Source organism: Ixodes scapularis, unplaced genomic scaffold (genome assembly GCF_016920785.2).
Source record: "Ixodes scapularis isolate PalLabHiFi unplaced genomic scaffold, ASM1692078v2 PGA_scaffold9__187_contigs__length_104089568, whole genome shotgun sequence".
Taxonomy (NCBI): Eukaryota; Metazoa; Arthropoda; class Arachnida; order Ixodida; family Ixodidae; genus Ixodes; species Ixodes scapularis.
In genome coordinates this window covers 71,593,080-71,608,798 of record NW_024609884.1, presented here as the reverse complement: position 1 = coordinate 71,608,798, position 15,719 = coordinate 71,593,080, and the positions used below count along the sequence as shown (strand labels likewise).

At 47.3% G+C, this 15,719-nt stretch overlaps 2 protein-coding genes across 2 annotated transcripts; one reads left to right on the top strand and one right to left on the bottom strand.

Annotated features, from left to right (window-relative positions):
* The first annotated feature begins 3,221 nt into the window (after positions 1–3,221).
* LOC115309596 (myb/SANT-like DNA-binding domain-containing protein 3) lies at positions 3,222–7,881 on the top strand. The gene is made up of 3 exons (XM_040207701.3): positions 3,222–3,883; positions 4,456–4,668; positions 7,429–7,881. The coding sequence occupies exons 1-3, from the start codon at positions 3,565–3,567 to the stop codon at positions 7,803–7,805; spliced, it is 909 nt and encodes a 302-aa protein (XP_040063635.1). The 5' UTR covers positions 3,222–3,564; the 3' UTR covers positions 7,806–7,881.
* Positions 7,882–9,093: 1,212 nt separating this feature from the next.
* LOC120837994 (putative nuclease HARBI1) lies at positions 9,094–10,676 on the bottom strand. Its single transcript, XM_040207704.3, has 2 exons — positions 9,896–10,676; positions 9,094–9,338 (listed from the first exon to the last, which is right to left on the bottom strand). The coding sequence occupies exons 1-2, from the start codon at positions 10,475–10,477 to the stop codon at positions 9,096–9,098; spliced, it is 825 nt and encodes a 274-aa protein (XP_040063638.2). The 5' UTR covers positions 10,478–10,676; the 3' UTR covers positions 9,094–9,095.
* Positions 10,677–15,719: the final 5,043 nt, after the last annotated feature.

The window sequence follows — 15,719 nt, the reverse complement described above, 5'->3', positions numbered from 1 at the left end:
ATCCCAGTGCGCTCCAAAACGACCAATGGAAATCGCCATTAGTATCGCATTCAGATTATGACCAGATAGACTCTCCATTGGTTGCTTGTAACCAGACTTGTACAGGTTACTAAAAATATAAAGGGAGGAATTACATTTACAATTACTCAAGGCTAAATTGTAACTAATTGCAGTTACAATTACTTTTTTATAAAGGTAAGTGACCGTTTTCCAAAAAGTAGTCTGTTACTTTCGCAGTGTTAGTTTACCTTTACTGTCCTAGGGTAAGACAAAAAAAATATATTTTTAGCCCACAATGTGCGAGGAAACGAAAGCGATAGCTGTATCACGCTCGTGCATTGCGGGTAGAACTTCCGTCACGTACCTGAGTACGGTACGGAGCTACGACGTGGTTAATTTTGACATCCGTCGTGGATGGCGTCGTGGATGCCACAGAATGACCGCCACCAGTGCTCGATGATCCGTGAAGTAAGTGGGTAAGCGCCCGGTGGAAGTTTCTAAAACCCTCCAACATCACGCGTCGAAACTGCAGGGTTTTTTTTTACCGCAAAAATAAACTAGGCATCGCCGAACGCTCATTCTCCGCCCAAAGGTAGCGCTAGAGGTCACAACCAGATGCCAAAGTTTCAGCCCGATCAAATAACTTCATCAAAAGTTATAAGTGATTTTCTGAAAATTTCAATGGGAAAATAGAGCCCATTTTTGCCTGTTTTCGGTTTCTGGTGTCATAGAGCGCCATGTATTCCAAAACTCCGTCGGCCGCCATTTTCCCATTGAAATTTTCAGAAAATCACTTATACATTCTAAGAAAAAAGAGAGCGTGACTTGCTCCCTCAAAGGACTAAATGCGCTGACACAACCATTGGTCCCCTAGCTAGGGGAGCAACGGTGACGGGAACAACCCTTGCTCCTCTACCGTTAGTCCCTCAAAGTTGAACCCCCAGGAGTAACTTTTGCACCCTTGCATTTAGGCCCCTGGGACTAAATGTTGCGCCCTTACCTTATTTTGCAGCAAATTGCGCCCTTACACACCCAGGTGGCGCTAGTCAACGTCAAATTCAAAGTTGGTAAAAAAATATGGCATCGCTGGGGTAGATCTTTTCCGCGCTCATTACATTCACATACGAATAACGCTTATTTGACATTTGCGCACGTTATACACATTTCAACATAGACAAGGAATTAGAACACAGACGACACACACAACACACGCACAACACCCCGCGAGGTCGAAATGTCTGCAAAGTGTCGCCCGTGAAGCTATCGCTTTAAGAACACAATAATGTTATGGAAGCGCTTATCATTGCCGCAAGTCACATTTCTTTGGACTTGGACAACCGCTGGCTCTCGAAGGTTTTGTCGGACATCTAGCCTAGTTTTGAATGAAAATATGTCGTCCGACGCACTTTCAACTGAGGCACTCACGAATGCTTGACGCAGCGTATTCTGCAGACCTGTGCCTATCTCAAATACTCTACCCAAGATACTGTATTTAAAATAGTTTTGAAGTATCTTGGTATCTTACAAAACGTTTTGATCAAGAATATTTGATAATGTATTTTAATTGAATTTTTGAGTATCGTGTACTCATTATCTCAAATACATTTTTGGCATTCCGCCACTTTCCGAGTTTTCCGGTTTGAAGTGACGTGGGCGTGGACGAGCAAACGTGAACATTGTTTCGCGCAACCAAATCCTGTTGCTAACTCCGATAAGCTAAGGTGACTTAGACTGGCTCTTGAAACGATCGCTTTTGTGCCGATTGTGACTCATATTTCACAGCCGGAGTTCGTACAATGAAGGTTTTCCCCTCGCCTTCCCAAAGGTGCCTTTTGTTTCCCAGAGTTTCTCCTAAAACATCCTAAAACACAAGGGGTAGCTTTACAGAAGTAAAGATTGCCACACTGAGCCGCAACACAGAAGACGAAACAACCCACAACAGCAATGTAGACTTCAGTGTCAACAATAACGAATTGAAGAAAATGAGATATAAACACAAAAATAATACACGTTTATTTATTAATTTGTTTGCTGTGTATTGTTTTGTTTGCCCCTTTACAACAAAACGTCGAGGTTTTTTGTTGTTTTTTTTTCTCTTTTTTTTTTGTGGACAGTCCAGCACTTATTGCTCTCGCGAACACTGTCGGTGAGCGAACATTGATAAGCAGAGGACAGGACAGGAAACGAACTACAAGATGGATGACCTCTCAAAATGTCAACAATGCGTCCCGCCAACGTTGAGTGCCTTCCTGGACGCAACATACTTGAAAAAGGTGCGACCAGCGCTGCGGCTATTATGTGGGCTCTCTTTGTTATCCATTCTCTCATTTCCGTGTCCCAAGTTCGTTTATAGTAAACTACTCATATAGGGAATAAGGATTGTAGTTTAACGGTCCGTCTAAGGTGGGTGTAGGAAGAAATGGTTCCGGAACTAATGGTTCCGAATCAAATGGTCCCGAAACAAAGGGTCCCGGGACTAATGGTCCCAAGTCCAAGGTACGAAAAAATGGTCCTGTAAGAAGATTGTTTTAAAACTAAGATATACCATGCAATATATTTCATCAGTTATGCAATCGGTGATTTCCTGGTGGAATGAAGGATCTCATCTATATTTTGAGGCCAGTTACTTAGAAGAAAGTGGTCGGGTATTGAACTTAATTTTATCCAAACTCGACAGAATATTTTCGAATTGAATACTGTCCAACAGTTATCTCCTAACTGTTAATTTTGTGACCTTATACGATATTATAGGAGTTATTACTATTTTCATATAAGGGGCTGTATAATATTTATGATATCAGTAGGCTCTTTTGAAATGAAAGACGGGTACCCCTAGTCCATATCACAAGAGCGAATGACGTTTTAGCGACAGCGACATTTGAGCGTATCGACGGTTTAGCGAATAACGGAGGCGCGTGCAACCCCCCCCCCCCCCCCCCCCCCCCCCCCCCCCCACCACCACCTCCCCTCCAGCTGCGCTTACGCCGCTTCGCGGCGACAGTTTGCGGCGGCTCATAACAAAAGTGTTAACCCCACGTCGCCCACCCTTACCGCCGTATTCATAAACATTCCCCCACTCGACTCCAAACTCGACTCGACTTGAGTGGAGTATGGACGCGCGACTCCACTCGAAGTGCCATTGGTATTCACAGACGCGAATCGGCACTCACTCGAACTCGAGATTCCGTTCTCCACTCCAACAAGCTTGAGAACGTCTGGGAGCGAGATTATAGCCAAAGGTTTTATTTAAAACACCATTTTCACGTGAAAAGTAAATATATTCGTTCGTGTTATCTAAAAACGTGTACCATACAAACATCGAATTAGTGAACTACGAAGTTTTATTAAGGCAGCGTAAAGTTTAGACGTGTTTGAGCGGCAAAACGGACAAAGTCGTTACCTTGTCTGGCAACAAGCGCATTCGCTAGCTGCGTCTTGTCGTTCTCTCGTCGACAGTCGCCTATCTCACGGTTTGTCGATTTCGTCTCGTTTTTTCTTGCTTTCGCCGCCCTTTGTCTACCGTGCAGCCCTGCTTCGTCGCCTCGCCGCCTCGCACGACAAATCATGGAGGACCCCAACGGCAACGACTCGGAAATGGCCGATACCGAAGAGCGGGCAGGGGCTCGTTTTATTTATACTGCGGAAGAGAAGGCGCTCCTCCAAGCGCTCGTAACGAAACATGCGCGAGTTCTTGAAAGCAAGAAGACAAATAACTACTCGAAGGAGGCTAAACTTAAAGCTTGGGAGAAACTCAGCACCGAGTATAACAGCCAGCCAAACGTCCGCCCACGAAGCGCTAAGCAACTTAAGAAGCGTTGGGAGAACGAAAAATCCAGATACAAAAAAACCAAGTCCGACGAGACGAGAGACATCCACGCCACGGGTAAGTCGACAGTTTGCATATTTGGTAAACCGTTCCCGATGTGTGAAAAGTAAACATCGGAGAGAAGTCTTTTCGACCAGAACAATGCTATGTGCACGACGTCGTGCTCCTTTCCGGGTCTCGTATAAAACGAATTTTCAAAACGAGTTGTTCAAAGCTGTAGCGTAGCAAAGTTCGCTTCATACGCATGCAGCCGATCCAGGTTCGATCCAAAGTGGGCCTACTTCTTTGCTTTTTTCTTGACATATTTTTTTGTAAAACATTTGGCGTTATTGACATTTTTTTTTTTTTTTTTACAATCGTCATTGAAAACAAATGAGGTCCGCGCATCTTGCCGGAAGCCTATTCTAACAAAGTGCCCAGCATTCAATTGCCCATAAGAAGGTTCCAGGTGGGCCTCCACTGAGTTGTGCTAGATTTTCTCTTCGTTAGGTTCGCTTTAGTCCCCTTAACAATTGTTTTTATCTCGCACGGAGGCGTTTCGAAAATTCAGTGTGCTCTTTGAATTGTTCGTCCCATACATTGTTCACTCTCTCCAATCTGAGCTTCAAATTCTTTGGTTTCTGTCTCAGGAGGTGGGCCACGAACAAGCCGGCCGATGAGCCCCTCACTCATTCTTGTGGGAGCGGCGGCAGACCACATGGAGACAGTGGTGACAAATCTCTGCGACAGCGACAGGGCAAGAGACCGGCCAGTGCTGTCGCTGCCTCCGGCTGCAATGTTTGAAGCAATGGTGCGAGGCACTGAAGGCAATGACAATCACGCCTGCTGGAACGACGTGCCAGGTAACTGGGGGCTTTTGGATTGGGACAAATTTGCACCAACATGTTGGGGATGGGTACCGTGAGCCGTAACACGTCTACTTGTATTTGCGACTTGTATCATATTAACAGCAAATCTGGAACAGAAAAAAAGGCACCGAAGCCTTTTTCTTTTATTGCTCGGCAACGTCTAGACTATTGTACATATCTTCGAAGTTCCAAAATTGAAAATGCGAGCAGTGGGTCGTGACATAGTACTGATAGTACTGTGAATTGAAACCAAAACTAGTGGTTAATAGACCTGTTGCAAAGCGTACAGCGCCACGACGGCAGAGAATTTTGGGAAGACTCTGTACAGATCACGTGCCTTCTCGTTGCGCTTCCGCGACAGCGAGTGAGTCGTGGCAGCTGCCGCCAGCAGCAGTTGCAGCCATCCGCCATCCCGCCAAACCGTCGTTGGCGGCGTACCGTATCTGTGGCAGTGGGCGCGTTAAGTCGGCGCTCTTTGACTCCTCCTACTCCGAGTGCAGCAACTGAACGGCGCATAGCGTACAGGAGCGCGACACACCGAGGCTGCGTTCCAAACCTACTCGAATGGATACGAGTTATCCTGGCGGATTATGTCACGCGACATCAAAAATAGAGAAACGCTGGACGCGGGTAGGTTTTCGACAACCACCTTTACCCTAGAGTTAGATCGAGTAAGTTTTTGGAACATGGGCTTTCCCGCAACACATCGTAGGATAGCGGTGGCGCAGCAGGCGTTTGCGACTTTTATTCAAGCGCACGCCCGCATAAAGCTTTATGCCTGTGGTGCCGGGAACGCCATCCAGATTCGGCGACATTCGGACTCAGTCCAGTCAGCTCAATCCTATCGCCAGCATCACTCTTTTCAAGCCCTGTGCAGTTTCGTGGCTCCGGGTTCGTTCCTCCGACGTTACGTCAACCGCATGTGGCGATGGCAACAATTGTAAAGAAACATACGTCGCTGACGTTCGCGACAAAGCTTGAAATCATCCGCCGCGTTGAAAAAGGAGAAAAGAAGTCCAGCATTGCCGAAGCGTACAACATATTGCGAAGCACTTTGAGCATGCTGCTGAAGACGAAAAGTGACATCAAACCGAAGGCTGAACAAAGCAAGCACTCCAGCGCACGCCGTGTTCGGACACCGGCCTTCGAAAAGGTGGAAAGATCACTTCACAAGTGGTTTATGGACGCAAGGGCTCGGAACATTCCGGCGTCAGGCTGATGCTTCAACAGAAAGCAAAGGACCTCGCGTTCATCCACCAAGCACAAAACGTCTCCGCAAGTAGCGGGTGGCTGCAACGCTTCAAAGCCTGTTACAACATTGTCGGGAAGACGGTCTCACTTTTACGCCGCTACTGCAGTGCAATCGACGGTAGTGATCTGGCGCTGGTGGACTGCTTGGAGACAGTGGAGCCGGCCGTAATAAGGCATGCGGTCAGCTCCATGCAGCAATCTACGCTGCGGCAGTTTTTTTCGTCGGAATAAATAGTTCACCTTAACGCTTCACGTGAATACTATACTTCGTTTCAACTTCCGTCCGAACGCAGCCGAAGCTACGTGTGGCCGGAGCCAATCACACGCCGGCAATCGGTCACGCGATCTCGCCTGCACTTGGTATCGCTCCGCTGCGCCGCTGGTCGTCCGCGCCGCCCGCGCTTGCCGAGTATTTCGTCTGCTACGGGTGTATCAACGAAATCGTCTGCTACAGGTTTAAAAAGTGACCTTTCACGTTCTGAAATTTAGTCGCAGGGGATGTCAGTACGTATGCTGGCCGCTGGCGTCTGTGTCCGAGCTTTCCACCTGTTCGGCATTTCGGCATAGTTTCGAGATGTAAGTAGACATTGCAAGATGCCCGACGACCCGGCCGTTGATGTTTCCTTGTATTGTCTGGATATACCAGGGCTCGAGCCACAGTCCTTTCTACCAGCTTCTTGGCGTACAATGTGATCGGCAGGTAAAGGGGTGCCCTGATTTCGCTGTGTATCAGGGAATTGTAGTGGCCCGGACGCTTTTCTTGTTTACAAAGCATTTGCGGTACGACGCGGCCGGAGTCTCCTGCAGAATTGAAAAGTAGACATTCATCACGACCTCTCGCGCCTGACGCCCAGACATGCCTTTGCGAAAGGACATTTTGAAGAGACTCTGTGAGGAAAGCAACAAACAAGCAGCGAAGCACATGATTCGGCAATTACAGGAACAAAATCAAAACTGAGCGCTGCAGCCGTGTTGCCAGCGGACGTATGTTTTTTCACCAAACCACATGTATCTACATATACTAATAAGAACTTAAACTTCAGATATTTAATTCCTTTAGTTGCAAATCATTCTCAGCAGTACACATCTGGAATATTGTGCAGCGTTTACGCACAAAACAGTTGTTTAGAAGGAATTACTTTTGCGGACTACTTTGCGATGCGTAAAAATGCTCTTCTCGAAGTTGCGAAGCGTCCGTCAGCCTTTGGCTGCGCTCGAACGGAAGCTGAAACGAAGTATAGTCGTTTTTTGCCGTTAGCCTTCCACCGATTAAATCGCGCTGTACTTTGACACTCTTTTTGTGTGCGACTTTGTATATCGAATTTTGATTATATCGAACTATTTCACGGTCCTTGCACTGTTCGATATAACGAGGTTTGACTAATTTGCCAACGCCTAGCTTTGAACATTTCTACGAAAGGCCCATGTGGCTGTTCGGCCTCTTCCCCTGTGTACTTGCTCTTCCCCTAGCACTCACAGTGCCAATGTGTTTTGCACGCCCAGATGCTCCTGAGCCGTCCGCCTCACCTCTCCAAGACAGCAGCGTTGGAGCTGCTTGTGTGACTCCGCCGGCAAGGAGCATTACCTGCCCCCGTGCTGAGCTGCCAAGCGGGGCATCCAGAAGAACTGGAAACCGCATCGCAGCACTGGAGCGGATCATGGCCCCCGAAAGGGAGACCCGTGTAGACATCCTCGAGAGGGAAGATCGGCGGAAGGAGGCGCAACATTTAATGCAAATGCGCATACTCCGCAACAAGCTTTTTGAGCAGCGACGACGCGGACGGGCAGAGTTCCAGCTGCTCCAGCTGGAGAGAGAGATAAAGGTGGAGCAGCTGGCAGCCCTGCGTTGCAAGCTACAAGGGTGTGGAAATCACAATTAAATTTGGGTTCTTTCAGTTTAAAAGCATTCCGAGGATTTACTTATTTATTTTATGTGCGCTACATTGTAGTGAAACGATAGAACCTATGTGTTTTGCATATTCGGAAGTTGAATGAAACAGCACACTACAATTGAAGGGAAGGGTAGGTTTTTCGTTAGCTCTGTGCTGGCCACAAGTCTTTCCCAGAATATGTTAGATTGACCAAATACGCAGAATTGGATTTGAAAATCAATTTATTCGAGCGCTTACTACTGAATTCGTGTCCGAGTATTTGCACGAGTCAGTGACGGGTCAAGAACAGAGTACAAGGTGGAGGTGAGAAGTAGGACGGAAGCTTTAAGTGGAGAGGAGGTTTCTCCTCTCCACCTCAAGCTTCTGTCTGCTTCCTCCTCTCCAGCTTGTACACTATCCTTGACCTGTCATTGACTATAAACGTGCTACTGGTTGAATATCCCTATTGGAAACACAGTGCGATGATCTGTGTGCGTTTCAGCGAGCCATTGATTGTGTCGACAGGGTCTGGAGGTGATGGCAGTACATGAGGACGCAGCCGCCTCCGGCGTCGGGGTACTGGTGGAGAGGGTAGAGCGGGTGGGCATGGCTCTTTTCGCAGCAGGGCCAGGTTGTGCAGTGCAGCACAGGCGGTGATGATGAGGGCTGACCGTTCCGCCTTGTACTGTAGCCGCATGTCCAGGCATGGGAAGCGTCGCTTGAACACTCCAAATGCCCGTTCGACCGAGTTTCTTGTTTTTAGGTGAGCTGCTTGGTACCTATATGGTGCAGCATTGGTAATGGAAGCAACATTGCAAGATAAAGGTCTTCAGGTGTAAAAATCGCCACTGCTGCAACCATCAGTATGGTTCAGTAACCTGTACAGTGCGGCCCATCCATGCTAGCTGCATTTTCGGCATTTTCTATTGCTTACCAGAGGCTCCTGCTCTGCATACAGTGGTTTTGGCTGGTGTTTTCTACATTACCGTCTTAATTCAAGTTCTTGGCCCTAGTCCAATTCTAGTGACAAAAAGCAACAATTGACACCGACTAACTGTGACGAGGAAGAACAACAAATGTTTTCGAGGAAAATAAAAATAGAACTAAAATGTTGTATGCTACATACTTTTGAAACAAAAATTTGTCCACAGGAAGTGAATAATGCCAGCTTTTTTTGCCATACAAAGGCCCAAAGGTCATGAATCTAGCTGTGACAAAGATTTGCAGAACTAATAGTAACCAATAGGAGCACTGTGGCTACAGCATCACTTCTTGTTAGCTGTTCTGAATTTCATGCCATTATTTCTTCCAACAAATTAGTACATACCTGCCCTTTGGGCTGTTGGCTACACCCGGGCTGGTCAGGGGCGTCAGAAGAAATGACATGCAGGCATAGCCTGCATCTCCGAGCAGCAGGCCAGGGATGCGCCGATTCTCGTACAGGACCCTTGCACGACTGTTATCGAATATCCTGCTGTCATGCACGGAGCCTGGCCATCTAGCAACAAGGTCAAAAAACTGCAGCTGGGGTCCTGTGATGGCCTGTGGATAGGAAGGAGCAGTACAGGGATGAGCAGGTTGCCATGATATGAACACAAGTGCTCAAGCTGATATTTCTACTATGATTAGTATATTTTTGACAAAGTGCATCTGCAAGCTTTGGAAATTAACTAGCATTTGAGTTCTCGCAGTTTTATGTGACGTAAGCTTCAATGTGGCTTAATTCCTAGGTTTTTCACGCGTTATAATAGAAGAGAATTCGAGCACGGGATAAAATCTCCCTAATATTTTGTTCGAAAAGTATAATTCAAGGGGAAAATGCTATAAAACATGAGCGTTTGCTCTAAAATAACAAGAGCCACCTAGGCACCCAATTAAATGTATGTTTCCAAGCACACAATACATAATTCTTGGTTTTGAACCCTCTCTAGCTGGCCCACCACCACTCTGCACTGTCGCAGAGTGCAGATCTCTCTACAAGTTCTAGTCTATATCAGTCACAATATCGCCGAGCTTTCACGTGCCACACCGGGTCTTGGCGTGCCGTTGTTTTCAACTTACTTCGCTGTCGCTAACAGCACAGACAGAAGTGAACTTACCTGCACGTTGAGGGAGAAGAACCCCTTCCTGTTCCTGAAGACTTCCCCATTGGGACCGCCAGGTCCCTTTATTTTGACGTGGGTGCAGTCGATGCACCCAGTCACACTGGGGAACTTCCCGATGTTGTAGAAATCCCGCATGACCTCGTCGCAGTCGCCCTCCGGGAAATCCACGAGGCGGGGGAAGAGAGTCTCGGCGAGGACCCGGGAGACACGCTCGATTACGCGGCACACCGTCGGCTGCGACACGTTAACGAGGTCGCCCGTAACTACTTGAAAAGTCCCGGCGCCATAAAATCTCAGCGCTACGAGGAGCTGGAGCATCGGGGACAGTGGCAGGCCGCGATTGCTCTCGTTTGCTTCCAGCGGCAGGCACTGGAGAAGGCTTACTACTGTCGATTTCGTAAAACGATATCGCACCAGAAACTCCCAGTCGTTGAAATGCTCCAACGGGTTGAGCCGGTCCCGGCAACGCCGTCTCGGCACATCGACGTCCTGGTCGGGGTCTCGGCTGTCGTGAAGGACTTCGTCCGTTCTCAACACGAAGTCGACGAAGTCGGCGAACGATGCGTCGGCCGCCATGACACTGAACGCACTCGAGTGGCTCGAGTGGCCGTTCAAGGTAGCTCCGGCGCAGACTCGAGATCTCGAGTAAATTTTGGAGTTTCGAGTGGAGATTTTGGAGTCGAGTGGAGTTTCGAGTGGAGATCTGTTTATGAATAGCAAAACCACCCTCAAGTCGAGTTTCGAGTCGAGTTTCGAGTCGAGTAGCGTTTAAGAATACGGCGGTTAAACTTCGCGGCGGTACACTATTCGCTAAACTGTCATTCGGTGAACCGTGCACACTCTCAAGAAAAAAGGGTGTAAAAAGGTGTATCGTTACACCCTTTGTCCCATATAATACACCCTCAAACTTCAATTTGACGTACAGCGCCCTACAGTTGAACAGACGCCCCGAAATTTTACGAGGGGCTTGATAAACGTGTGGTACAACTTATTAAAACAAATAATGTACGTGTTACTGACTACAAAAAAAAAAGTCGGGGTTTTCTTCGCCCTACTGTAAAAAGTCTGTGTTTTTTTTATGTTGTCTTTGATACGTACTTTAGCTATTTAAAAAGTTACATCGCACCGTTATCAAGCCCCTCGTAAACTTTGGGGCCGTCTGTTCGACTATTGGGCTCTGTAAGTCGAAATGAAATTTTGGGGTGTATTATATGGGACAAAGGGTGTAACGATACACCCTTTTACACCCTTTTTTTTTAGAGTGAGAGCGTTTGCTAAAATGTCATTCGATCAAGTGAGTGCCTCTCCTCCTAGTCATACTGTTGAAGCCATAAAACTCGATTTACTCTCATCTCGTCATGACGCGTGGTGGTAGCACTCATAACGAGCGGAGCTCGATGCCTTTATATGTGCATTAGGTTTTCATAGCGCAAAACACTTCTGAGCTTCCCAGAAAAATATTATAAACCGGTCGAGTTTTCAACCAGCAGCCTCGAAATTTGGCGAGTGTTTTTGAATTCATCTGAAAACGCAGAAGCCACATTGGCGATATTTATCTGGGACCTTTTTTTCCTAGTTTGTACTTGGAACCATTAGTTCCGGGACCTTTTGTTCCGGGACCATTTCTACCGTTTCCCGTCTAGGGTGCGTTGCAGGACATGATTTTCAATGATGTCATTATACCTGAAATTACATTCTTTTTTTTTTGTCCCAGAAATGTTTTCTAACATGTATCAGTGATATCCTGCTCCTTATAAATAACCTTACGGGTTCTTTTTTTCAGTTTTGTGTTGGTGCGTGAGAATAAGCTATTCTGGTAAACCAGATTTGTGCAACTGTATAATTGTGTTTGCCACTGACGTCGATACAAATTACGCAATGCGGAAGTATCTTCAAAAGTAATTGAATTACTTCTTTAACTATTTGTACTCTATTCAATATACTTTACAGCAAAAGTAACTTGAGTAGTATTTTAAATACTTTATGAAGCAGGTATTTGGTAACGTAAATACTTTTAGCTAGTATTTCGTCCAACACTGGTATTCTGTGCTTGCGAATGATGGAACAGCTCTCTGCCCTGGTGAAAGTGCAAAGCTTTATTGTTACAGCCGGAGTTTTACGCTGTTGGATTTCTTAAAGGAATTCTGACGGGTGTTTATGCTCGCCGAGGTTTTTGGTTCGTGACATATGAGAGACCAACCACCCAGAACAGAATTTGCGGCTCGAAATTCGGTTTCTTTCTTCCCGAAAACCACCGATCAAGAACTGGCCGGTTTGATTCGCGCTCACTCTCTTTTCTGTGGTCACGGGCCGTCTTCTAAGGTTTAGACACAACCACCAAATTTAGTCAAAGTCGTTGGTCATTGAAGGCACACACTCGATATTAAAAATAGAAAAAAAAATTGAAAACCCATTTTTTGTGGTTTCTAAAAAACTGAAATACGTTGATTGAAAAAAAAAAAAAGTGGCACAGAGAACCGGAAGCATTCTGTGCATTCACTGCGGAATTCTCAACATGGCGTCGTTTCGCGTATCTTGGACGGTGGGACTCATGGTGACGGCGATGGCAGCGGACGACGGGCGTGGAACCTCTACTTCAGAACTGTTGTTCCCGGTACCGGCGAATTCTCTTCCTTTGAAAGAGAAATTTTGGACCGATCAAAGGAATTGGTATTCATTCCGTACGACACGCCCGACCACCAAGCCGATTGCACGAATGCGTCGCCGACCGTCGCCCCCTTCTCGTGGCTGAAGACATCGCTCGCGCAACAGTCAAGCACGAACTGTATACTTCAAGTTGAATATGCACGCGTACGTCTTCTGTACTATGTGCGAATGGGGCCAATGCGTGGTGCTGCCCGACTTCGACCCGCGAGGGCTCCGACTGGAGGAAAATAGGCAGCAAACTTTCCAACCTACAGTTGACCACCTGCATTATAGCTAACGAAATTGTTTCCCCAATAGCTCAGTGGAAAGACGTCCGCTTCACACGCGGCGGAACCGGGTTAGATCCCGCTTGGGAGTAAGTTTTTTGTTATTTTTCTTCTAACATTTTGCGATATTTACATTTCTTTTTTTACAATTATCACTGAAAAAAAACAAAAAAAAAAACGTTGTGGACGAAACTTTGCTGAACTAAATGGAACGGGATTTCCTTTTTTGACACCTGCGAACTCAATGTAATCACTTTCCACAAAATCCAAGGAGCATATGAATCGAGTAGCGTCCGCTTTCCGAGGTGCCCCTAAGTATCAGTGTCGCGTCTGTGCTTTTGACTAGCAGAGTTGCAATTCATCAACAGTGATTAATTGTATTTGACTGTGATAGCAGTTAGTGGGACACTTCGGAGGTATCGCGCCGTCGACCGCGCTCCATATCGACGCGGGTCATTTTCGGCACTCCACGAAAAGGTTTCCACATTGATGTCACACCGCTAACGTCACGCCACGAATCACGTTACCTGTTACCTGGCGTCAGCTGATATCATGACGTGACATTGCCATGTCAAGTCTCGTCGCACAGTGACGCCACGAGACTTAATGACGTCACGTGACACCGTGAGTCACGTGATGTCAAGACGTCACCTGACACTGTGACGTCACGTGAAAATACGTCGTCACGTTGGTTGATGACGGTACGTACATACATAAACAGAAAACTGCTGATAATGGAAACAATAAAAACAGAGAGTTTTCGCTAATTATGCCAGTAAGGTTCTTTAAGCCGGCGAATCCACGGGCGGTGAAATTTGGTGGAGCTGCACGCTTGAAACCGAGTGTGCGATTTCAGAAGCGTTATTGAATGACCACGAGACTGTCTTAGTTTGTGTCCAATTACATTGCATAAGACGTTCAGGCAGTCACACCAACAACCGGGAACGGTTCATACATTGCAGTTCTGTCCTTCCCTGGATTGCAAACTTGGGCGCACGATTTTCGAAATGTTCTTCAGTTGGTGTCCAATAAAAATGTTTAATAGGTTCACGAAATGCTCTCTACTTAATACACTGTTATTGGTTCCAAAACGCGATGGAATTCTCTTCCGATGTGTTACTCGGTTTATTACGAAATGGCCTCAGCAGACTCTATGGTCCGCGCTAGCACCTTTACCGTTTATTCAGTCCATCTGCCCCGAAATGACACCGTCTCCGACGTATTACCTCCAGCTGTCGCAGTGTTTCAACTTCCGGGTCGCGTAAGTGCCCCGACTTTTTGATACGTCCTGCGCCTCTGAACGCGTCAAACACAAAGTTGGGGCCGAAGCTCACGACGATGACTTCGCGCTTTTTTCGCCGACGTCCTATCGGCGCGCTCCCCGAACTTTCGGATCTAACTTTCTTTTTGACGAGTTTAGGGCCCCTGATTACATCTTTAAGTGTGACGCCGCTGGTTCAAACGTCCTGACGTTCGGGTTAACCTAATGTTGATTTCACTCCGTGGCATTAGCCCACGCACTGTACGAGCGTGGAATTTTCCTATAAACATTTCTTGCTCAATAAGCGTCTGTCACGGGTGCTCCTTCTACTTTTGTCTCCTCTTTATGTGCTGTTGTAATGCAAAATCATTAACTGTCCCATGGAGCAAATCGACGTCATCAGCTTTTGAAGCCGCGCCAAACCAACACCACCTAGACAGAAGGCCTCCGCACGCGTCACCACAGTCAGATTGATCGAGGCCTGAGATTGGGCACGAGTGCTGTGTCAGTGTTCGGCTGGGGCTCGTGTCCAATCAGGGCGTCGAAGGTCGGGCTCGGGTCCTATAGCCAAGTTAGCGCGATCCGACTCTAATGACGTTTCATTAAAGGAGAGGAGACCATGCAGAGGCCTTCTGTCTAAGTGGTGTTGGTCAAACGGCACCTTCCCCTATCCCACTGGAGCGAAGCCTGTCTGTCCTCTGTAGCAGAAATTCGATGGATAGACTCCCATAGGGTGGGGCGCGTCATAGTTTAAAGGAACGAGACTCTCATTGGTTCTCGCGCGGCGTGGTTTCAAGGAACTCTCCAGAGAAGCCCTCTCCGTAGCAGCGCATAGAGTTCCTGTACAGGATCCCTACGGGAGCCAGGGTTGCGCGTTCATCCCCGTAGCGCCGGCTTTCCTGCACGGCATTCGGAGTCTGCTCCTCACGTGACTGAATTCGGCGAATAGCAGCGCCACGCGTTTGAGGCGCGCGGCGCGCTCAAAACACCGGGGCGCGTGCAACGTCTACTTTCCTGCACGGCATTTGAGTCTGCTCCTCACGTGATCGGATCTCGGCGAATAGCGGCGCGTGGAAAACAGGCGCGCAACTCTGGCTCACGTAGGGAGCGTATACAGGAACTCTAGCAGGCGCTGCGGACGCAGCGACCCGGCCGCCGGTAGAAGCATTATTAACAAAACTGCGGAATTTGATAGCATTATGCTATGTCACGACCCTCACGTGACAGTTTTAACCGAAACCTGGCTTAACGACACGACATATGTGACACAGATATAGTTTCTGGCTCCTACAATTATCTGCCGTGTTGTTAGATTAGGTACCTGATCAAGAAAGCCTAGTGTGCCCCCCCCCCCCTCCCCCTCCCCAAACGGATAGATTACAATGGAAAATCAAAACCCTTGTTCGCGGTGTGCCGTTCGCCCTCGTCAAACATATAATTTTTGTCTAAACTGCGTGATAATTTGCTCGAGTACTCTAAAAGCTGCATAATAATTGCTAGTGATTTTAATTTACCGAATATAAACTGGCATAAAGTGTCATCCATTTCACCTTGTGACCAAACCGTCTTCGACATTATATAAGTTTTTTTGCGACCTTGATCAAGCCGTTAATATCCCCACGTG

What these genes read in the sequence shown, in the direction of transcription:
- LOC120837994 (XM_040207704.3), bottom strand. Translation starts at nt 10,477, where the DNA reads ATGGCGGCCGACGCATCGTTCGCCGACTTCGTCGACTTCGTGTTGAGA. An exon ending in TCTTCTCCCTCAACGTGCAG is followed by an intron (nt 9,339 to 9,895) that starts GTAAGTTCACTT and finishes TCCTATCCACAG; the next exon opens with GCCATCACAGGACCCCAGCT.
- LOC115309596 (XM_040207701.3), top strand. Translation starts at nt 3,565, where the DNA reads ATGGAGGACCCCAACGGCAACGACTCGGAAATGGCCGATACCGAAGAG. An exon ending in GAGAGACATCCACGCCACGG is followed by an intron (nt 3,884 to 4,455) that starts GTAAGTCGACAG and finishes TTTCTGTCTCAG; the next exon opens with GAGGTGGGCCACGAACAAGC. An exon ending in CTGCTGGAACGACGTGCCAG is followed by an intron (nt 4,669 to 7,428) that starts GTAACTGGGGGC and finishes TTGCACGCCCAG; the next exon opens with ATGCTCCTGAGCCGTCCGCC.